General features: G+C 39.1%; 1 protein-coding gene across 1 annotated transcript; it reads right to left on the bottom strand.

The window, feature by feature from the left end:
- Positions 1-700: 700 nt before the first annotated feature.
- LOC124170408 (zinc finger protein 271-like) lies at positions 701-24120 on the bottom strand. Its single transcript, XM_046549129.1, has 8 exons — positions 24038-24120; positions 22300-22413; positions 21090-21221; positions 17101-17229; positions 12437-12565; positions 4114-4186; positions 1781-2623; positions 701-762 (listed from the first exon to the last, which is right to left on the bottom strand). The coding sequence occupies exons 1-8, from the start codon at positions 24092-24094 to the stop codon at positions 701-703; spliced, it is 1539 nt and encodes a 512-aa protein (XP_046405085.1). The 5' UTR covers positions 24095-24120.

Here is a 24120-nt window from a genome sequence, read left to right as displayed (position 1 = left end):
TCCCTCTTCTGCCTGGCTTTCAGACTTCGATATTTGAAGTACATTAGACGGTTCCAACACTTGTTCACAGCTGTATGTTGTAAAACTGTTTAAGTGATAATGGGGAAAGCCAAGCAGAAGAAAAGATCGATGGGTTCGTGGAGGACGCAGCTCGCCAAGCGTGAAAGAACCCCTCTAATAGGACCCTGCCACAAGGTCCCGATTCCGCATGCTGATAGGAGAGAGACTATTAGACTATTCTTTCGGTCCGAGGCGAAGATCGTCTTCCCTCAGCCGGAGGCGATGGATACGGACGGAGAGTTAGGAAGTGGGAAGGGAGTGAAGGGAAAGAAGAGAGAGGGAACTAGAACGACCTTGAACGATGGATCTCTCGCCTCTTGCTCGCAACTCCGAGGCAATTTATCGGCTCTTTCAGAATTAAAACAGTCAACACGATTCCCTCCTATGACGTTAGCCCTCTAGCATACTTATTGTATACTTTAGATCTATCTTATTTAATCGTACATTATCATTACCTTGACATTTTCATAAAAATTACATAGAAGCACTATATGAACTTACATCTATCAGACGAACAAGCATTATTTAATCACACAATTAGAATTAATGCCACAGAAAATTATTCTTGAGACTAAGTGCCTCAAACTTTTATCAAAAGTGTTGAAATGAATGGCTTTTATATAAATGCAGCGTTACGTCGTTAAATCTTGGAGATTGTCCACGTAAGCTCAGAAATTGGGAACTCCAATCGTCGGTCACAAGCTGGTTCAGGGAAAGACTCCACAAACAAGAAATCAGCACTTAAGAAACAATTGTCAAAATATTTACGAGATATTTTCAATCAATATCTATTTTAAGTACACGTATTAAAAATCAGATTTATTACAGAAAACAACGGTGATAACTAATGATCCCATAGGAAACATTACCAAACTAAGTACCAGCTGTATAATTTTTCTAAAATCACCCATGTCAGTCGCGCAATCCATCCACCACGGGCGCCCGAGCAAAAGAGAGGGCAGGATGATGCAGGATTTCCGGAGGCAGGATTTTCCGGAGGCCGGATTCTCCGGAGACGTGAGTTTCCGAGACTTCGCCGAGTCGAAGGGCCTTTGCGCGATAATCCTAGGCGCGAAAAGTCCTTAGCGGGAGAAGTTCTGCGGATAAGTTCGGAGGAAGTTCGAAAAAATTTCTGGGGGGATACCAGAAATTTAGGGGAGGGGTACACTGAAAAATGCCACATAAATTTAAACACTTTACTACCATTAAAAATAGCAGCTAACGATAAAGGAATAATTTATTTGACCCTTGTAAACATAGTAGAGTAAATTTCCTTGAACATTTAGAAATTAGGTCACAGACCTAATTGAATATTATTGTATTATTTTAACATTATAAGGAAATTCGTACATTTACCCCATGCCGATATCGTGGTAATGACAATTTTTATCGTGATGACTAATGAACAGAAATTAATTAGACTACTAAGGCCTAACACTGAGTTTTAAAATGAGAGAAAACATAGATCTATTGAGAGAGTCTCTTCACAATCAATGAAACGATAAGGCTTCTTTCCTCTGTACACGCATGTGTAAGACAAGGTTTCTTTTGGTAGCATAAGACTTTTCACATTCATTGCATCAATAAGATTTCTCCTTCGTATGAGTCTGCAAGTGACGGACAAGGTTGCTCCTAAAAGGGAAAGACTTTTCACATTCATTGCAGGAATAAGGTTTCTCCTTCGTATGAGTCCGAATGTGATGGACAAGGGTACTCTTACGAGAAAAAGACTTTTCACATTCACCGCAAGAATAAGGTTTCTCCTTCGTATGAGTCAAAATGTGACGGACAAGGTCACTCTTTTGAGAAAAAGACTTTTCACATTCATCGCAGAAATATGGTTTCTCATTTGTATGAGTCCAAATGTGATAAACAAGTTGACTCTTTCGAGTGAATGACTTTTCACATTCACCGCAGGAATAGGGTTTTTCCTTTGTGTGAATCCTCATATGACAGACAAGGTTGCTCCTCACAGAGAAAGACTTTTCACATTCACCGCAGGAATAAGGTTTCTCCTTTGTGTGAGTCCGAATGTGATAGATAAGGTGACTCTTTTGAGAGAAAGACTTTTCACATTCACCGCAGGAATAAGGTTTCTCCTTTGTATGAGTCCGAATGTGTTGGATTAGGTGACTCTTTCGAGAGAAAGACTTTTCACATTCATCGCAGAAATAAGGTTTCTCATTCGTATGAGTCCGAATGTGACAAATAAGTTGACTCTTTCGAGTGAAAGACTTTTCACATTCACCGCAGGAGTAAGGTTTCACCTTTGTATGAGTCCAAATGTGACGGACAAGGTCACTCTTTCGAGTGAAAGACTTTTCACACTCACCGCAGGAATAAGATTTCTTTGTTGTGTGTGGACCATCTATGCATGATTTCCCATCTACAATGAAGTTTCTCCTCACTTCCATAACATTTTTCCTCTCCCTTGTTCTTCCAAAGTTTGCCTTAAGAATACCTCGCCTTATTTTACTTCTTCTTCCTTTCACTGACTTTGATGCTCTCATTTTTGGTTCAATGAGAGCAAACAAAGCTGAGGCTCTTTCAGAAGCTGCGATACCTAGAAAGGAATTTCACATTTAAGATAAGTGAAGTCAGACATGTAATCTATGATTCTATGACCTAATTTGTAATAACCATTACACAGATATCAAAGTTGCAACTTCAACCGATCTTTTGGTTCAATAACATGCACATACCAACTGTTGCAATTCATTTTTTACGGTTGTTTCCTAACATGTGTTCACAAATTGAGTGGCACTGCTGCTCAGAGAAATTCAGTAAGGTATTACATACTAACCTCAAATATCCACTTCAGAAAACACCCCAGTGCACAATTACATGAAAAATGGCACTAGAGCATCCTAATGAAAAAAATATACCTAGCAGTTATATGCAAAATTACATAAAAATTATACAAACTTCTCATATCCACCCTCAATGAGGGTGATGCCCTTTATTTCATTGTGCCTACATTAAAAATTTGGATGAAACAATAGCCTTGAAAACTTAGCTAACAAGAATAAGTAAGCATGGGCTGGTCGCTTACTGTCATTAATCTCCAGAGCCAGAACTTCTACACACAAGGAAATATAATAGAGTTTTGCCTATTTTTAGCCAAATTAGTTTTTCCCCATATTTCACTTCTTCCATGAATATGTGTTTGAGCTAATAAAGCACAGTTTCTATGAGAACAACAAATTGAATTGGATGGGGTATGTATCAACGCAAAATGTTCCCATTATTTCAAAACTGAACCAAACCGTTTGTCCTCATTTCAACATGTTCCATGTTAACTTTGTCTATTGACACCGCATAATTGATGAGAAGGTAGCAATCTCATGCTTTGGATTCTTTGCAAGTGTTTTTTGGTAATTATTTTCTATTAACCAATCTTAAAGGACAAAATTGTTAGGTAAAGTACAGGGGAGTTCCCAAAGGAATGCACATGACTCCAAATATTGCTTTAACATTAAGAAAATTTTGATAGAAATTTGCCAACCAGATTAAAATATCAATCAGAACTGTTAACATAAACTAAAGAAAGTATATAAGGATGACAAACTCAGATGCTACATCCTTCACAAGTGGAGTGTCCAAAAACCTGGTCGAAGAACTCAACCAAATTTTGTTGTGTAATAGTCCATTGTGAGTTTTCCTCGAATCAGCCTCCATATGGGGTTACATGTATAACCAATACTATAACCTAAAAATCCAGTTAAACATTTGCAGGTCAAATGTATTCATGTATAAGAGCCACTCTGCAAAGGGTGAGCATTAGTCTAGTGCTTAAGGTTTCCAGTTGTCACCTTGAGGACCTGGTGTCGATCCACGTATAAAAATAAAATTTTTAGTGAAATTTATTGAAATATTGAACAAATGACCGGTTTCTGTAAAAAAGAAAGTAGAATGAAAGTACGAAAAAATTTCATGTGTGAATTGCAAAATTTGATTGAATTCTGATATCCAGTTTTGGGACATTTGCCTAGACAGAATTAGTTACAAGTCTTTTCTGTGATGAGTCATTTTCAAGCACTTAAGAGCACTCACCCACTGCCTCCGTCATAGACTCCATGGCCATTGTCTGATTCTGAATCAGCTCTCCGTTCTCTGTAGAAGTAGGCTGAAAGTAAGCATCAAAATATGAATGGATAAGGAATTGGAACTATACCAGCAGGTGATTAAATACAACTTATTCTTAAACCATATGAACTCACCTATCATCTTATATTGTCAATGTGAACAAGAAGTAAATAAATAATATTTATTATAAAATATGTATTCTCTATGAATGACAGCAAATGCAAATAAATCTGATTTTCCTTCCTTTCAAAATGACAAAAATCATAAACAGCAGCGGATACCTCATCCAATTGTGTCTGTGGTCTACACCCATTACATTCCGTCTTGACTTCCAACCAAAACTTGTATTTATTTAATTATACATGTATTTATCCTGTGAATTGAGCACTCTCAGAAATCGCATTAGCTGGCATGACATACCTTGTCACTCGCAAAACACATCGTCTACACATCGATACCATTTTATGCATTTTTAATAAGGACGCATAATAGAGACCTCAAGTTTTTCGAAAATTATCCATACAAATGTCGGCTACGATGGGGGACAAAGGTGACCCCAGAGCTACGCTATCTAATTGATTGTAATGCCTGCCAATGAAGAAAAAACTTATGATTTTTGCACAACTTCGGGAGTTCCCAAAGTTCACTTGTCACTGGATATGGTATATCTGACTTGATGAGGGCGATTTCCACTAAATACACTAACAGGTTTGCAAGTTCATCGTTACAATAAATGACTATAAAGAAATATTCAAGTTTTTATTTCTTCAACTCCCACAATGAATGATCACCACCAAAACGATTTCAGTTTTTCCTGGTGAATACTTCTGACAAATATTTCTCGGGTTTGCATCCAGGTTAAAGCTTTTATGTAAGCCGACGTTTCGGAAGACGACTTGTCTTCCATCCTCAAGGCTGTGTTACTTGAATGAAGTTCAATTTCACACTGAACAGGATCGACCGTTTACGGAGACAACAATACGGCTCAGGTGTCGTCCGATTGGCTGTAGGTCTTTTGAAATTCTTCACGTTTAACCCTTATGTTTTTCATATAGCTGATTACAGGTCTCCATGTAGTGCTTAGATGAAAGCCGGTGTCCCGATTGAAATTTTTGGGATTGAGGCGAATTTCTATTGCTTCCTTGACTACGCGGTCCCAGTAACGTTGAGCATGGCAAAGGATTTTGGTGTCGTCCCATTTAATAGCATGGTCTTCATTAATGCTGTGTTCCGCCACGGCCGACTTTTCTGGTTGCGCTAATCTGAAAAATCTCCGGTGTTCTTTCAGCCTCGTCTCAATCGTTCGGCCTGTCTCCCCCACATACATTTTACCACATTCACAAGGTATTCCATAAACCCCTGGTGTCTTCAACCCAATCGGATCTTTCACCCTCACCAAGCGGTGCCTTAATTTAGGTGGTGGCAGATGGACAGTTTTGAAGTATACCGTCGTAGAATGCGGTGGATCTTACCAGATATGGTTGACACATATGGGATTAAGGCTTTTGATAGCGGTTTTTCAGGCGGCTCATCCGGGCAACTCTTTTGTTTTATGTTGAATCTGCTTAGGGCCTTAAAAATTTCTTGTTTTCCATAGCCATTCCGTAAAAATGTTGTCTTAAGGTGTCCAAGGTGGTCAACCATATCTGGTTAGATCCACCGCATTCTACGACGGTATAATATCAAAACTGTCCATCTGCCAGCACCTAAATTAAGGCACCGCTTGGTGAGGGTGAAATATCCGATTGGGTTGAAGACACCAGGGGTTTATGGAATACCTTGTGAATGTGGTAAAATGTATTTGGGGGAGACAGGTCGAACGATTGAGACGAGGCTGAAAGAACACCGGAGATTTTTCAGATTAGCGCAACCAGAAAAGTCGGCCGTGGCGGAACACAGCATTAATGAACACCATGCTATTAAATGGGACGACACCAAAATCCTTTGCCATGCTCAACGTTACTGGGACCGCGTAGTTAAGGAAGCAATAGAGATCCGCCTCAATCCCAAAAAGTTCAATCGGGACACCGCCTTTCATCTAAGCACTACATGGAGACCTGTAATCAGCTATATGAAAAACATAAGGGTTAAACGTGAAGAATTTCAAAAGACCTACAGCCAATCGGACGACACCTGAGCCGTATTGTTGTCTCCGTAAACGGTCGATCCTGTTCAGTGTGAAATTGAACTTCATTCAAGTAACACAGCCTTGAGGATGGAAGACAAGTCGTCTTCCGAAACGTCGGCTTACATAAAAGCTTTAACCTGGATGCAAACCCGAGAAATATTTGTCAGAAGTATTCACCAGGAAAAACTTAAATCGTTTATTATTCACCTCTACGGGGAGGAGATACATGGCTATGTTTGTGAACTTGGTGCGTTGCGCAAGGAGAAGGCAAGACTTCTTTGCAGTCTTAATTTTCTCGTGAAGTGCCGTGACGAGGAAGTCATCCCAACCTTTGCCAAGATCAAGTCGCCGCTGAAATCGAAGAAAGTGGATCGTATCCTTCGACGGACGAGTTTTGCCTTGCTTAGAGAACGAATGCAGGACAAGAGACGAAGTCTGGATTGCAACGCAAGAAGACTGATGGACCTCCACCTACGCCTCTCTACCATTTTATCACCACTCGATTGGGAGTTTGTTGATCGTGCAACTAGTGCTTTGGGAGAATCAGTTCACAAGCAAGACACGGAAAGGCTGAATAAGAAGTTGATAAATAGAATGTCTTCCGAGAAACGGCTCCCCACGACTGATCACCACCGGACAGTTGTTAACTTAACTGATGAGAGGATTGATGAAGGTACATTTTCAGTTCTTTCTAAGGAACTAAATTTCGCCCCCGCTCCAAGAAATATTCCGTTTGGAGATATAATTGGAGGGGTAGAGGAAGCAATTCGGAAACTTCCCAGTGATGCAGCCAAGGACTTAAGAAGTGATATCTCTCATGTACTTTAAAATGCAGTTCTGCCCAAAGCCAACTTTTCTAAGAATGAGAGGAATGCTCTGAATTCTTTGAGAAGAAAAAACTTCAATCGTTATTCTTCCTGCGGACAAGGGAAATGCTACCGTTCTTATGAAAAGTGATGATTACCGTGAAAAGGTTCTGGAATTACTTAGTGGAAGTACGCACAGGAGAATACCTCGAGACCCTACGTATATCATCGCCAGAAGGACCTCAAAGTTAATTAAAGAAATGAATTTGCCACCAGAGACAGCAAAGAACCTGCTACCTCAAGCACCAGTGCCTCCTAGGTTTTATGGGTTGCCCAAGATTCATAAGGAAGGAACACCGTCGAGGCCGATTGTCAGCGCAATTAACTCTCCCACATATTACGTTGCCAAATATGTTACGGGTATCCTAACGCCATTCTTGGGTCTCAGTGAACACCATGTGAAAAACTCACTAGAATTTGTGAACACGATTAAGGATATTCGTTTAGATCCTACCGATTTGATGGTTAGTTTGGATGTGGTGTCTCTCTTCACGCGGGTCCCTCTTGTTGACACCTTGAGTCTGCTAGAGAGTAAATTCGATACGAAGACGGTCAAACTATTTCATCACGTGCTCACTTCCTCCTATTTTTCTTTTGAGCATATTTTTTATGAGCAAATGGATGGTGTCGCAATGGGTTCACCAATACCACCGGCTTTCGCTAATTTCTTCATGGAAGATTTTGAGAGAAAAGCCCTCGATACCGCTCCCTGCCGTCCAAAATGTTTTTTTTCAGATACGTGGACGATTCCTTTTTAGTTTGGCCACATGGTACAGCTGCATTGCAGGAATTTTTGACACATATGAACAACCAACACCCGAGCATCACATTTACCATGGAGGTAGAAGAGAATGGGCGACTTCCTTTCCTGGACATCCTAATACATAGGAAAGAAGATGGGAGCCTAGGTCATTCCGTTTATAGGAAGCCAACGCATACTGACCTGTATCTCAACGGACAGAGCCACCACCATCCATCGCAGAAGGCCGCTGTATTATCTACCTTGGTCCATTGAGACAAGTTAATATCAGATAATACAAACATCTCAGCCGAGTTAGACCACCTTAAGACAACATTTTTATGGAATGGCTATGGAAAACAAGAGATTTTTAAGGCCCTAAGCAGATTCAACATAAAACAAAAGAGTTGCCCGGATGAGCCGCCTGAAAAACCGCTATCAAAAGCCTTAATCCCATATGTGTCAACCATATCTGGTAAGATCCACCGCATTCTACGACGGTATAATATCAAAACTGTCCATCTGCCACCACCTAAATTAAGGCACCGCTTGGTGAGGGTGAAAGATCCGATTGGGTTGAAGACACCAGGGGTTTATGGAATACCTTGTGAATGTGGTAAAATGTATGTGGGGGAGACAGGCCGAACGATTGAGACGAGGCTGAAAGAACACCGGAGATTTTTCAGATTAGCACAACCAGAAAAGTCGGCCGTGGCGGAACACAGCATTGATGAAGACCATGCTATTAAATGGGACGACACCAAAATCCTTTGCCATGCTCAACGTTACTGGGACCGCGTAGTTCAGGAAGCAATAGAGATCTGCCTCAATCCCAAAAATTTCAATCGGGACACCGGCTTCCATCTAAGCACTACATGGAGACCTGTAATCAGCTATATGAAAAACATAAGGGTTAAACGTGAAGAATTTCAAAAGACCTACAGCCAATCGGACGACACCTGAGCCGTATTGTTGTCTCCGTAAACGGTCGATCTTGTTCAGTGTGAAATTGAACTTCATTCAAGTAACACAGCCTTGAGGATGGAAGACAAGTCGTCTTCCGAAACGTCGGCTTACATAAAAGCTTTAACCTGGATGCAAACCCGAGAAATATTTGTGAGATCACCACTAAGTTTCAGCAAGCACTATCAATTTCATTAATATTACACTTCATTTAATTCAATACCATTATTAGATATGATTTATACGTAAAAAGATTTTACTTAGTAAAACATAAGTCAAATGCATGCAAAAACAAAAAGAAACAATCAACTTGTCTTGTGATATGAATGCACCTCAAAGAACTCATTTAGGCTGAAGTAACTTAAACCACACAAAGGAGTGTCATTTTATACTTGAACTGTCATTTTATACTTTAACTCATGTTTCGGAGGAGTATAAATCATGCTCTGAGGCAAAACGTTCTTTACTTTTGTTGCCATATGAAAGTCTCTTGTTTTACACTATTGTGTAATTGCAGAACATGAATACATCGCCACCATGTTGAGTTAGTTACCCATGAACTTGAGCAAAGGAGATGAGCTTTTACAAGAAGTATTCTTTGAGTATAAGCAGAAGAATAAGATATGTGAAAGTAGATACAGAGCATAAGAAGTTTAATAGTATGCATAGGGCTTGTTGTCAAGTTTGAATCAATTAGGATACTTAAAAACCTGTGTAGAAAGTATGTATGTATCAAGTTCAATCATTAACGATACTTGAAATTCAGGATGTCTCCCAAACATCACTATCATCAATAAATTAAACTGAATTATGTAAATTTCATTGCAGCAGCATTATTCTCCTCCAAATATCCTTTTATGTGCATAGCATAAGAAGTTTAATAGTTTATTGTAAGGTAGCAAGTTTGAATCGATTGGGCAACTAAAAAACCAGTGTAGAAAGTATATAACAAGCTTAGTCATTTACACACGGGCTACTTGAGCCCTGAGGGCTCACTTGAGCCCAAAAACTGAAAATGAAGTTTGGTTCTCTGCGAGCTCTCAACTTCGGCAAAGCGATGTAGTTCAGTGCTTTGCTGGTAGGCATAGGCAGTAGGTAGACAATAGATCGAATCTAGGAGGCTTGGAAAGACACCACTGAGAGCAGTATTGGTTAATTAACCCACAGACGAGTTTGTTTTTTATAACACTTAGCAAACTTTCATCTGTAAAGACAACAGGAATAGCCTATAACTGGATATGATTGTATATCTTTCACATGAAGGATGTTGCTGAAGGAAATTTAGGCCTTTTCGTGACCTGACTCATTTACTGGTACTGTTTGTTTTTAAGTACAACTTGTACACATTATCAAAAAACAGATCACTTGAGCCCGTGAGCACAGGGTAGGGATATATCTACTCTGAGCCGTGGGCTCAAGTAATTTATTACCTCTTTTAATGTTCTTTAGTGTATGAGGGGTTTCCACTCAAGTTCCCCACACAAATTTTCTCACATTTTAAATGTTTAAGGACCGGGCCACCAATTACCCACTTATAACTCTTAAGAAACAATATGGGAAGAAGGTGGTCATTGGAGACAATCTTACTTCACAACTCATAATCAATGCAATTCAATTCTGTGATATACCCTTCGTTTTTCTTCCCCCTAATTCATCCCACTTCACTCAAGCACTGGATGTGGTGTACTTTTGGCACTCAAATGAAGTGGAAGGGCATTATTCACTGTAGGAAATATTTAATTCTCATAAAATGATCGGTTCTTCCAAAGAATAAGTCCTCAATGCTGTTGCGAGCTGTTTTAGAAGAAATAGGAAAGCAACCTATAGGCAGGCTGAAAGAAAGTTGGAGTAGTGCTTACAGAAGACAATCAGATTACAAGCCATTTGCCAAATCAAGAAAAATCCAAAGCCAATGCAGATTTGTGTATGATTAGGAATACATTTCTTCAAGGACTGCAAGATAAGAGATGAGTTTGTGACACTACCCACTACGTGGAAAAAATACTCATACGTCACCTAGATAGAGTATAAGAGATAAGGTTAACTGCATGGAGCCCATAATCTATGTTTGGAGGTGGACCAAAATCAATGATATCTTGCCATACAAAGGGTCCAGCAGGTTAGGATTGTGAAAAGTGCCCCCAGATATTTTGAAAAATTGCAGGCTCGGATTCTCACAATTTCTGGCTTGCTAAAATGCACGAAAGAATGAGAGCTTACTATACACATAGATTATAAATTTCACAAAAAATTAAGCCATTAAAAAATCAATGAAGAAAAATACACAGAAATACATGAAATTATTGCCCAAATACCTTTACTTTAAGCACACTACTGGCAAGTGAAATGAAACCCAAATCAATCAAATTTACCCAAAACAAATGACATCTAAAAATAATAAAAAAATGAAACGACTCTTCACTTATTGTGATTCTCTGGCGTGAATACACAAACAAATGAAGTGACCACATTAATCCAAAGACTATCCAATAATACATTCTGTCCGAAATACTAAAATATACTTTCAGTCATGGGGAACACAGGAGGGCCAAATGAATAAAAAATACAAGGAAAAAATTTTCCAGGGCAACGAGACTCCTTCACAGTTAGTTCTTCTATTCTTGATTGGGGATTATAAAATAACTCTTCATGTATCTTTTTACCTTGGGGGGGATGTAATATGGGATAACAGTTCTACTTATCCACTCCTGGTCATAGATGGGTATGACCTCCTTGGCTGTCTCATGTCAGGGTCGCTTAATCTTCATTCACCATGGGCTGAGAGAATATTTAATAATGGGAATCGTGGGTTGCCCTTATTCCTCATGGCGTAGGAAATCTACCCTTCTGTTCTTCCATTTCCTCATCTTCACCACTCTTCTCTTCTCTGTCTAAACTCCACGATTCTCTTCCCTCTCTACTTCCCCCCACATGACAGACAAGATGCATTCAGCTCTCCAGCATTGCATTTGGCCGCAATACGAAGCCGGCGTAAATGTGTCTTCTCCAGCTGATAATTGTCTGGGTTTTAAAACCTAGAGAGGGTTAGTATTCTGGGATTGTGGCAGGTAGGGGAAACCCTGGAAGAAGCGTGTTTTCTTATTATCTTCACCCTGGGCAGGGGGTGTTGCCGAAACATGGTGTCATTTGGTAGAGGGAAGGGGTGCAGATTCCATCACTCTCCATTTGCTGCTCACAGGTGTTGTTTGGAGGGAGGGGATGGGTAAAAGTGAGGACCTTTCACTGGCCACGCACACACCGTGGAAAAAAAACCCAAAAACCAGGAAAGCAGGGAATCGAGGGGGAAGGGGGAAACACTTTACCCTCCATTCAGGCTTCAATGCACACACACACACATACTCACACATGATGTTGCATCAGCTCTCCTGCCTTTGTGCACACCAATTTAAAGTTACCCATGAAACATGCCAAGTGGCATTGGTTAAAATACGTTTGGCCATTTTTAAAAATAATGATATTCGATGGTTTCAATATCTGGCCTCTAGATATTTATTTACAGTATTTAAAATTCAGGATTTCTCCCAAACATCTCTTTCATCCAATATTTTAATTTAATTTGAATTTCATGCATACCTCAGTGGCACCAGTCTCCTTGGGTGATTCTTTCTTGGCCAAAACCAGCAAAGAGTCCAGGTCTATCACAATGGCTCCTTTTCCTTCAGCATCCACCTCTTCACCTTGCGAAGATGTTGCGGCCTGTGCCTGCATATGAGTCCACAATCAGCATCATTAACCCTCATATGGATTTACAAAATTAGTTACGTCGTTGGATTTTCGGCGCCGCAGCGGCGCCGCGTCATTTTTTGCTATTATCTTTCAAAGTTAGCCATAATTTACAAGTTTTCCGATTGATAATGGTAAATACATCTATTATCTTTATTTCTTACCGTGTTTTGCTAGATTTAAACCCTTATTGTTGAAGTTATAACAACAAATCTTGAACGCTGCATTCTTTTCCATTTCTTGCCGTAATGCTCTTTATTTCAGTTCCCTTTGTTTGTTATTTTCGAATGAAAGTTTTAATTTCATGTGTTATTGTTGTTTGAAATATTTTTTTGATATGCACAGCTCGACAAACTTCGCTTTTTAATGTTTATATTGTTTATAATTTTATGTATCTAAATACTAAAAATGATGACCGAATAAAATTCGTTTATGCCCATATGACATAATTTTGCTTCACTACGTCCACCCTTTTGTTATATCTTTGCAGTGTATATAGAAGGAAAAGTTATTAAACGTTAATAATGGAACAGCTGTAGGTTAAGTGAGAAGAGACGAGTGTTACTTTCGTGATTTTTACAAGATTCTGGCGATCAAGACCAATCTTACGAATATCTGGGAGCTTATGTCCTGCATTAAAAAAATCAAGTCTTATGGGTTTTGAAATATAAATAGTATGGGATGACAAGTGACGTGTCGAAGAACCCTACGCTTCTTTGGAGTTGAAGCTAGAAGAGTCGGTACTCTTTTCCTACCACGGAGCCCTATTCCCCCACTGGGGACGTGTAGCCCAAGGGAAAGGTTTCCTTAGATATGGACGGGTAAATATTTTGCGTGGGAGTGCATCAGATTAGGTTTTACTCCTGAATTGGTGGGAAATCCAAAAAAAATAAATTCTTAGAAGTATATGTTATTAATGGTAGGGGAGAAGGAGCAGCTGCCTTTTTTTCGTCCAGCTCTGCGTGAGAAACCAATGAAAGAATGCTCTGGGGTGACAAAAATACCCTCACTTTGGAAGGACTTCCCTTACATTTTCTTTCCGTTTTCTTAGCGTTTCACTGACCCAAACATTGAGACTGTCCATACCTTCCCACTAAGCTCCCTTATTCGTCATTCACCACCTTCTTCCCCCCTCCCACAAAACTTGATTGAACTTCTCTCCACCCTAATGACCCACCCGAGCTAGACCTTCTCGGAATGAAGGGAGGGCCACCGCGGGGCGTTTTGACAAGGCTTTTGTTCCCTGTCCCTCATGCAGCGATGGAAGGAAGAAGAAAAAGCATGCTTTTGTATCTAATTGCCTCCTTGCACTCCCAAGCTTTTCCGCGATAAGGATTTTCTACTCCTACTTGTCCTTACGATCTGGGTATTCCCCGATCCTTGGCAGTCGACACACTACCACCACTTCACCTCAAAACAACCTCTTGGCATTCCTTCTCCTTTCTCCTCCTCACTCACCCCTTTACGTTAGTAACACCTCAATGCATAAAACATCTGTGCATTTCAGTACACAAAGAAACGAGAAATATGTTCACAAATTTTTACCTCACGGTAAATTGTCTTTTCACCTATTCATAATGAAAGGATTTTTACCATGTAAAGTCTAAACTCATCGTCGGGAAAGAGAAATTATTTTCTATCACACAATTAGTTGGGTAGTTATCTGGATTTCACCCCAATGGTAAACTGTCACGTCATCAGTAACTATATAAACGCTTGCAATTTTGTATACACTATCTTAGACGCAAAGGGATTTTTTTTCGAATGAAAGGTACAAGACATATAACAATAACTGTGCGATGTGTTCTTCACGGTAGTCGGTGAAATTTCTAAATCTCCTGGCAAGTTACAGTTACTCATTCAGCGAGAAATATTCACACAACGGTGAGGAAGCATTATTCTACGAATTCGGATAATGCATTGTGTTAAAATTTTCTTAGAATTGCGGCTTGGAGTAATTCTAAACAGAGTCACCCTAGGATGTACCCAAAGGTGACTATCACCACGGCAGGTACGTGGGCGCGGAGCGGAAAAGGTGCCCAAGCAAAACTAAGTCGGAAGCCAAGGAAAAAACAAGGAAAACTTGGCTAGCCATGAGTTTCTATGAATAATTCTTGCGAAAAGATGAAGTTTTGTCAATGAACATTACAACGAAGCAAACATAATGATTCTTAGCTAAAAGAGGAAGCACAATTGGTATTGTAATATTTTCCTTTTGTTAAACAATTTCACTTGGTTTATAAGTTAAAAAAAATAATAGGATTATAAATGCATTATTGCATTTCATATGAAACATAATTTTTGACATTAGCGTTGAGAGTGCAGACCCTGACGTAGCGACGAGGAAATTCTCGGCCCAAGGAAAACTAAGTCGGAGGCCCAAGAAAAAACAACTTTGACTAGCCATGAGTTTTTATGAATAATTCTCGTAAAAAGATGAAGTTTTGTCAATGAACATCATAACGAGGCAAATAGATTGATTCTTAGCAAAAATAGAAAGCAAAATTGGTATGGTAATATTTTCCTTTTGTTTAACAATTTTATTTTGTTTATAATGTTTAGAAATATAAACAATATGATTATAAATATATTATAGCATTTCATACGAAACATAATTGCTTTGACATTAACATTGAGAGTGCAGTCAACGACGTAGCGACGAGGAAATACTGAGCGCCGCAGCGGCGCCGAGAATCCAACGACGTAACTTTTTCCATTAGAGGCCAATAAAATGTAAACTATAGACACTACGCTAACAAAATTTTATATTTAGGCGCATAAAGCAGAAAAAATAGACTACTGAATATTTCAAAATGATTCATTGGAATGGAAAATTTTTACACCACTTTTAAAACCACGAGCGCCGCTAAGGCGCAGCGAATCCATATGAGGGTTAAAGACAGAGATACAGAAATTTAGAAGGAACTTTGTCTGTTCACCAAAAAATAATGATTCTATTTATTGCATTGATAAATATCTACAAAGCACCCTAAAATATTCACTTTTGTAATATTCACATGTTAAACGCTTGTGTGTGACATTTATATGCACTAATTTGTTCAATAATCTATCATAGTTTTTGAAAAAGAAAAAAAAACACTCATCCTATCAAGAAAATGTATGATTAATATTAAGTAACAAATTGCTATTAATTTGTGAATAAATATTTGTCTAATGCTTGAATGTGTGACTGAGACTTAGGTGTAATTTGAATTGCTTCAAGATTTTGTTGCCATTATGAGTCTTTACTTTAACTTATATTTTACACATGCAAAAAGTGTTTGTACTCTGTGGATTACATCCGCTAGATGTGTTATTTATCAAACTTCTTATTAGTCTTTGAAAATATAGATAAAAGATTCAATTTTCAGTGCACCATATCGTTAGCTCATCCTACTGCAATGCCTGGACTTATTACCAACCTTGAATTCCAAATCGAATTCTGCAGTGAGCAAGGCAATAAATAGCTAAGGAGTAAAAAGGAGCAATTCATAGTATGCAAACAATAACTGCCAGTTTTCGTCATTCCACTTCCTATCAAACCTTAAGTACAGTGGATATAATACCCCTCTTTGGGTACAAGAAGTAAGCCAAAAATGATCGTAAACATGCTATTCCGATAGCATTTTGATTTTTGGTGCTTTTTTTAGGGGAACATAATGGATAGTAACTGTATTAAATGTTTATTATTTTAAGCACACAAACATTAGTTCTTCATTAGTTCTTACACTCAACAGTGTATGCAACCAGCTCACATTCACTGATCTCCTTGAAAGGTAATGTATCTTTTAGATAAAATCTCAGTTGTTCTTATCTGGGTGTAAAACTTGATAATGGAGTGTCCTGGGAGCAACATCTGCAGAAGCTCTGCAGAAAAAATGAAGTCTACTAGTTTTTTGATTCTATCAGAAAAACGGTAGGTACATAATAAACCATTATTGTCAACTTATTATGGTGAATTCTATTTGCATGCGATGTTCAGTATCCTCTTCTGGAGCCCCAGTCCCAATTATAAAATAATTTTCAAAATTCAAAAGAGGATAACACAGCTCTCAAGTAAAATGCCTTCTTACACACCATGTCACCTCTACTTCAAAATTTGAGTACATTACCTCACCCCTGTGTGTTTATGTATGCAGCACTTGTTTGTGCAAAAAGTTATATATTTATAATTATGCAAACAATGACAATTAACATTGTTGTTAACCTAGGAATGCTTCAAGCCTCCATCAAACATTTAAAAGAATAAAAAACTTGAGTTATGCCCCTAAGCACATGGGCCTGTTTTTACTTAATAAGTTTCCACAGGAAGTCAGGTGAGTAAAGACTATGTCCCTCTTCAAGTGCAATATTCATTGGTTTACTTCGAAACTCTTTTTTGTTCTGTGGACAAATTTCTTCAAACAAACTTTTTATCTTTCTTAATTTGTACTGTTTTTGTATCTTACTCTTTCTTTGACAAGTCCGATGTGTGTACAATCAAATCACGCGACCAATGAAAATGTTATTATTACCTGATCATAGGCTTGGGGCACGTGTTCATTTGTGGTCCCATCAGTACTATCAATGTGCGCATCTCGTCCTTCATCATCGCTGACATGATCTGCTTTTACAGAAGGAGACTCATATGTTCCCATGCCACTCTGAGAGAAAGATAATTAACACTTCATTGTAATGGGTTTTAACCAATTGGCACCAGAAATAAAAAGATCACAACCAAAATATGAATTACAGATACATGCATAAATAAAAAATTCCATGAGAAGCTTTTCTGACCTCAGAGAAGAAGGAAGGATAAATTTATTGACTAATAAAATATGGCCCATCTAGTTACTTTGTCATCTCAATTGGCCATAGGGAAACCTTCCTAAGAAGGAAGAACAAATTTATCAGCAATATTTTGAGACATGATTGTCTTATGACAGCATTCATCAACAACCAAGAATCTTTGCCTACACGAGCAGAAAGAGTACAGAAACGTTGATTTCATCTGTTAAAGAAAGCCCCATCTTCCATCTAAACCCTCATCAAACATGAAATTTAGGTAGTTTAATAAATACTGAAGTTGCTCATGAAATCACATGCTGAGAAATTTTATAAAGAGACAGAAAAGCTCAATTTTCAGTCAACAAATAAAATTATACGTTAACACAGTTACCATTTACCAAGTGTAAAAAGATGTAAGGAAACATGGGAAAAACCTATGGACCTTATTGGAAAAAACCACAGCAGGAAAACACCCATAAAAGAAGGGGGCGTGAAAACCTGTGAAAACCTACTGATATAGATCTAGTGTAAACTATGGTATCAACAAATACAATAAATTACTAGGAAATATCACCCAGTACCTGGAACCAAAAAGAAAATTAGATGAAGCCAGAGGAGATAAGTGTTAAATCTTTCCTACTGTTTCCATAATGTTACCTGTCTCGTTGTTCTCAAAGAAGTTTTACGTACAGTGCCTTTTTGAAGCACACAATGAAAATGATTTACGTTGCGGTAAGTCAATGTTAAATCTGATGCTTTCCCAGAGAATATATTCAAAAAAGGTAGTTCAGGCTTCCAGCCGGGTGGTCTCCTTCATTTCTGATGATGTTTCGAAACACGAGTCAGGTTCCATCGTCATCCTGTTAGCCCTGAGGGTGGAACCCAACTCGTGTTCCAAAATGTCATGTCAGCAGAATGGAGGGAGGACACCCAGCTGGAAGCCCAAATTGTCTTTTTCGGTTAGTCAATGCTGTTCCATTTGCAACACGCAGTAACAATGAATGATTTATTGAATCTGACTGTCCCGTGGTAAGGTATCTAACGATTTGACTGTTGGATCCTTCTTCCTCATAGAATGGTCCTCCAAGATCGTTAGAAGAATAATATCGCAAGCTTGGTTTCCCTAATAGTAGGACCCGCCCACCTTTGTGATGGAGCAGGATTCCTCGTCCCTTCCCTTCATTCCCTATCCCCTCCCAAGAGGCGTCGTTGGGCTCCTATCGCGGCGGCGCCTCCTTCCTTTCTCCTCCCAGTCCTCCCCCTTCTGTGGTGCGGATGTGATAAGCTTCGGCTTCAGATTTCGGCCCAGGAGAGTAAACTCGCAAGCCCACCGTGGGGTTTTGTATCCACTGTCTGGTGGTAAGGTATAACGAGTTTTTCATTTCCCCTAGTATTTCAGTCATGTACTCCACTTAGTACGGCCAAGTGTATTAAGTGTGGCCAAGTGTACATCGGGGAGACCGGACGCACCATTGAAAAATGCATGAAGGAGCACGAAAGATGCGTCCGACTGTACGATCCCAATAAGTCTGCGGTGGCCGAGCACAGCCTAGAAAACGGTCACCAAATAAAATTTCAAGATAAAAAACTAATATGCCAGGCCAAAAATTGCTGGGACCGTGTTGTGAAGGAGGCAGTAGAAATCAAGCTTGAGGAGAAAAACATGAACCGAGACTCCGGCTTCCACCTGAGCAATGCATGGAAACCAGCTCTGAAAAAGCTGAAGAGGAAGAGGACACGTGTCGACCAATCAAAGCCCACCTGAAACCAACGCGACGGTATATAGGAAGGACACAACTTGGCTAATCTATTCACCCTGAAGACGTTGGCAGACTTAGCCTTCGAAACGTTGGTGCTGACAAACCCTTGGACCCGGCTGGAAACCCGTGAAGTCTTCCTCCTGCATCATCACCTGATTTATGCAACCAACTGAAACCAACACAACCCGATTTTTTATCCACCACCAATGTCTTACTTCTTCCCTGGGGAAACGAGATTCAAATCTTTGGGGGTATTCTGTCACACTATATTCGGTGATCAATTGTTCATAACATCACCATCACTAAGTGTGCGAGTACCGAACGCTACAGTAGGTAGAATGAATTTCACTTATTTTCCTTCCATATGAAGCAAGTTTCTCCATGGAAATGAGGCGTGGGCATTGACAACAGCAGAAAAGTCAACTGTGGAAGCATTGGAAATGTGGTGCTACCAATAAATGATGAAGATAAAATGGATCGACCGTGTATGTAACGAGGATGTGCTACGAAGAGTGGGAGAAAAGAGGTCTTCTAAAAAACCCTTAGCAGAAGATGGAAATACTTAATTATTATGCCACATTATGAGTCACAATGGCCTGATAAAATTAAGAGTAGAAGGACATGTGGAAGGGAAGAAGGGTTAGGAATGGCCTTGAATGAGTTTCATAGGGCAGGTCATTAAGGATGTATAATAGAGGGAATATGTCACCAAATAATGTCTAGCAGATCTGCATCAAACCAATGTTAGGATTGTTGACTAGTGATGATGATTCTTCCTTCTGCTTTGTGGTGATCAGAAGTGAGCAAGGTACACATATCTGTGCTCACTAAGGTGGGAAGTGCCCTGACGTAAGAGCCCTCACTGGTTTAGTGAGCAATGGTGAGCAATCACCGCGGCTGTATGCCCCCAATCTGTTCAGTAAAATGAAAGATTTTTTTCAAGAACGACACATAGGGTTCCCCATCTAACTTCATTATAAAATTAACAGTATTTTTGGCATCCACCATCTAAATGTTGTCTAATTCATGGTCTGATGATAAGCCATTTTAGGCAGAAATATTGATCAAGTAACAATCACCGGCCTCAAATTAACTAACAATTAAACAAACGAAACAGACATCATAGATGAAAACACAGCAATGAAAGTGCTATCTGTTATGAAATCGCCTATTATCAGCTAAATTCAATGCTGGCTTTAAGTTTTTACTCGGAAAATGGAGGAAGCAGGGAAGTTAAGAAGTGTCAGAAATTTCACCAGGGTTAATGAACACATTTGGTACTGGTCTTCTGGATTTGGTGCAGGCTTGTGTCCAATGTGTCGTCATGGCACGTGGACCAATACTTGTGCTTCGAATATAAGTGTGCAGATAAATGCATTACTGACCTTCAAATATAATCAACATATCAATTTTTCTTTTGTTCTGTCAATGTCCTAGTTCTACAATGAAGTGTGAGTGATTTTTCATGGTTTATGACAAAATTCACAGCTTATTCACGGTTTTCAAGGTTGAGTGGGAGCCCTGGACATATCTCTATTTTAGTTTGAAATAAAAACTTTTAGGAATATGATTCCCTTAATCTCCCATGAAAAAGTATTCAGAATCAGAGAGGAAATGTTAGAAAGGCTTCAAAATTTACAGCTGCAGAAAAGTTGAGAGTGGAAGCTTTGGAATTTGTTGCTCCAGAAGAATGTTGACCATAAAGAAATTGATAAAGTAACAACACGTCATGACATATGATGGCCTCAAAGACAATCGACAGACAAAGAAAAGGGGAGGTGGACAGGAAGAAGGGATAAGGAATGGCTCTGCATGTTTTTCATGGGTCAGGTTATTAATGACATAAAAAAGAAGACCATATGCATGAAAAGGTAAGCAGATGTTAGACCGGAATTGAGGGCTGTATGAAACCAATTTTAGTTTTGCTGACTTATGATGGCAATAGAGTACAAAATAAAATTCATTAATAGTATTACCTGATCAGAAGAGTCTTGATGTATCAGTTTGCTTGAGACACCATCAGAGCTATCACTGAGTATATGTCCTTTTTCATCATCGCTAATCTGATCTTCTTTAACAGGAGAGCACTTGTATGTTACCGGATCACTCTATTGGAAAGAGGGACAATGATGGATACCCATTTTAATCAATTGGTATACAAATAAAAAGTGATCATGAACAAAGCTGGAATTACATGGTCTCTGTAGAAAATAAATTATTCCTGATGAATGATTTTGGCTTCTTTGTAGAAAACAGATTAACTTAATGAACCGTTGTGATTCCACCAATAAAGGCCTTATACCTTCCCATATAATCTAATAATAGACATAGTATGAAGGAGAAACAACTTCATTGGGAAAATCTTGGAAATAAATAGCTTCTTAAGTTGTGAACCTCCCCGATCATTAAAATTAATTTCCAAAAGGGAACAAGGCCAAGAGCACTGACTTCTAAAAAAAATGATAAAAATCTAAGAATAAGCAAAATCTTAATATTTCATTAACAGTGGAAGGGTTTCAAGACTATGAACAACAGCAGCAGAAAATTCAGTCAGAGTAAATAAAGATCAGTTCACGTCACTAAAAATTTATACCTTTTGGCAATCAACTAGTATTGCAAACACCCCATTCAAAAATGGCAAAAAAGGTTGAATCCCTAGCCTACACTATAAAATTCCTCTTCACTTTCATCACAAAATCTAAATCTGCAACATTTTGATTCCTATGAACATCAATCCCTCATAAGGAATGCAAGTTATGTAGTTGAATTTGGCTAGCGGCTACATCATGATGTAACGGTCAATCTGTCTCACTGTACCTGAGTCAAAAGTACTCAGTTTAACTCTCAATTCCTAACATCCCCCCTTCCACTCCATGATAAACGGAAGTGAAACTGTGTTTGTGTGATCAAATAAGAAATGACTGCTCAGTGCCGAGATGACAGATAGCTTACTTGCTCAGTGAGCAAAGTTTAACTGTCAGTTTGGCAAAGTACGCCGAATATGTTCATTACATTTTATTTTAATGATTCAAACATGAAAACTCTTCTGTAGTTGTTCATGACTGTTGTTGGCAAAGGCGAGGCAAAATGGTGTACGTTCCTGCTGAGGGGTGTTGGGAATAATCCATAAAGTAATGACAATGTGCCATAGGAAAATTAAATTACACTTTACAAAAGTACACTCACCAGGTCATCAGTGGCCAATGGGTCTGAGGCATCACTTCCAGCTGGATCTGACGTGTACAGCATGGGATTATTCTCCTCACTGAGATGATCTTCGTTCTCATCTTTTATATGAAACTAGAAGAGGATAATGGGCATCACTCAATAAAAGCAAAATATTAATAACCTCATTTGATAACGAAAACTCCTCTTTTAATTGGTACCACTCCAGATGGGCAAAATACTTGTGAGATTCATGCAGATCAGAGATCAAAGTCTAGAATGTAAATGTCCAAATAGGGAGAGGGAGCTAGATGACCAAGAGCACACTGAATGAGAGTTATGGTGACTTACAGTAGGGGCATAAGAGTGGGAACGACAGGTCGAGGTTCCAGTGCACATTGAATTGTGTTCATCTTTTCTTTACCCAGGCTTATAAAGAGGTGTCAAAACAATTTATGCTAATTCCGTAGTAGAATTAAAGGAGGAAGATAGCTGGAACAAATACGAGGGCAATCATGAGACACAGTCTAGTTTTAGCCACTACCAATGGCTACTCCGTGGGGTAAGAGGCACTTTTTTCAACAGATTAGAAGTGATGTACAACTTATATTGACTTGCATGAATAAGGATTTGTGTGGTTTTTTGCCTCAAAGATTACAACTGGACCAGTTACACAACTGAAGGTTGCATAATGGTGAGCGACTTCCCATAAAAATACTTATATTCACGACCGACACACCCTCTTTCTTCATGCAACCAAGAAATTTGTACAACTGAAGGTGGTTCACTTAAGGTTTCACTGAGTATAAGAATAAAACTTACCAACTTGTCATCCCTGGGTAGAAGGCAACCTGGCACAGGAATGTATAATTCAGTGGTTTGGGCTGAGCATGTGGGCTGTGAATTGTTTTCAATCGCATCTTGAATGCAGTCCGTAGTCTCCACACAAGGCCCCAAATTGTCATCAACTGCCCCTCCTCCTTCAAAACTCTGCAGACAAAGTCACAGTGATAAAAAATTATGCCCTCAAAAACACTAGAAGAGAATAATGGGCATCACTCAATAAAGGCAAAACAATAATTCCCTCAATCGATAATAAAAACTCCTGTGTTATGTGACACCATTGCAGCTGGCCAAAATACTCATGAGATTCTTGCAACTCACACATTAAACACCAGCATATAAACGCTCAACTAGGGAGGGGAGAGCTACGCCACCAACATCACATGCTTAGAATGAGAGTATTGGCCACTTAAAGTAAGGGCACAACAGTGGGAACAATTCATCGAGGTTCCACTGTACATTGAATTGTCTGCATCATTTCTTCACCTAGGCTCATAAAAAGGATCCACAATATTTTATGTTGGTTCCTCAGTTGAAACAATGGAGGATGATGGCTTGAACAAATAGAGGGCAATCATGTGGCAGCCTTGTTATAGCCACCACTAATGGCTTGAACAGAGATTTGACAAGGGTATCCAAAATTTTACTCTACAGGATAGGAGACATTTCTGTCAACAGATTATCAATGCTGTACAACTGCTATTGACCTGCATGAAAAACATTTGTGAGGTTCCACTTCCTGCCTCATGTGTCACTACTAGAAAGAACAACATCTGAAGGTTGCATTATGCCAGTGACTTCCCACAAAATACTTAAATTTATAACAGACACACCCCCATTCCTCATACAACCGAGAAATTTGTAAAACTGAAGGTGATTAGACGCAGTTTTCAGAGTGAATGAGATTAAAACTTACCAAATCATTGTCCCTGGGCAATAAGCAGTCTGGCACAGGAATGTATACTTCAGTCATTTGGGCTGAGCATGCGAACTCTGAAG

Source organism: Ischnura elegans, chromosome 13 (assembly GCF_921293095.1).
Source record: "Ischnura elegans chromosome 13, ioIscEleg1.1, whole genome shotgun sequence".
NCBI lineage: Eukaryota > Metazoa > Arthropoda > Insecta > Odonata > Coenagrionidae > Ischnura > Ischnura elegans.
Note: the sequence above shows the minus strand (reverse complement) of the source record. Positions and strands in the feature narration are given on the sequence as shown.

Excerpts from the sequence above, each read along its gene's own strand:
- LOC124170408 (XM_046549129.1), bottom strand. The coding sequence starts at position 24,094 with ATGACTGAAGTATACATTCCTGTGCCAGACTGCTTATTGCCCAGGGAC. Across the intron at positions 22,414-24,037 it reads TGCCCAGGGACAATGATTTG|TTTCATATAAAAGATGAGAA; the intron begins GTAAGTTTTAAT and ends ATCCTCTTCTAG. Across the intron at positions 2,624-4,113 it reads GTCTATGACGGAGGCAGTGG|GTATCGCAGCTTCTGAAAGA; the intron begins GTGAGTGCTCTT and ends ATTCCTTTCTAG.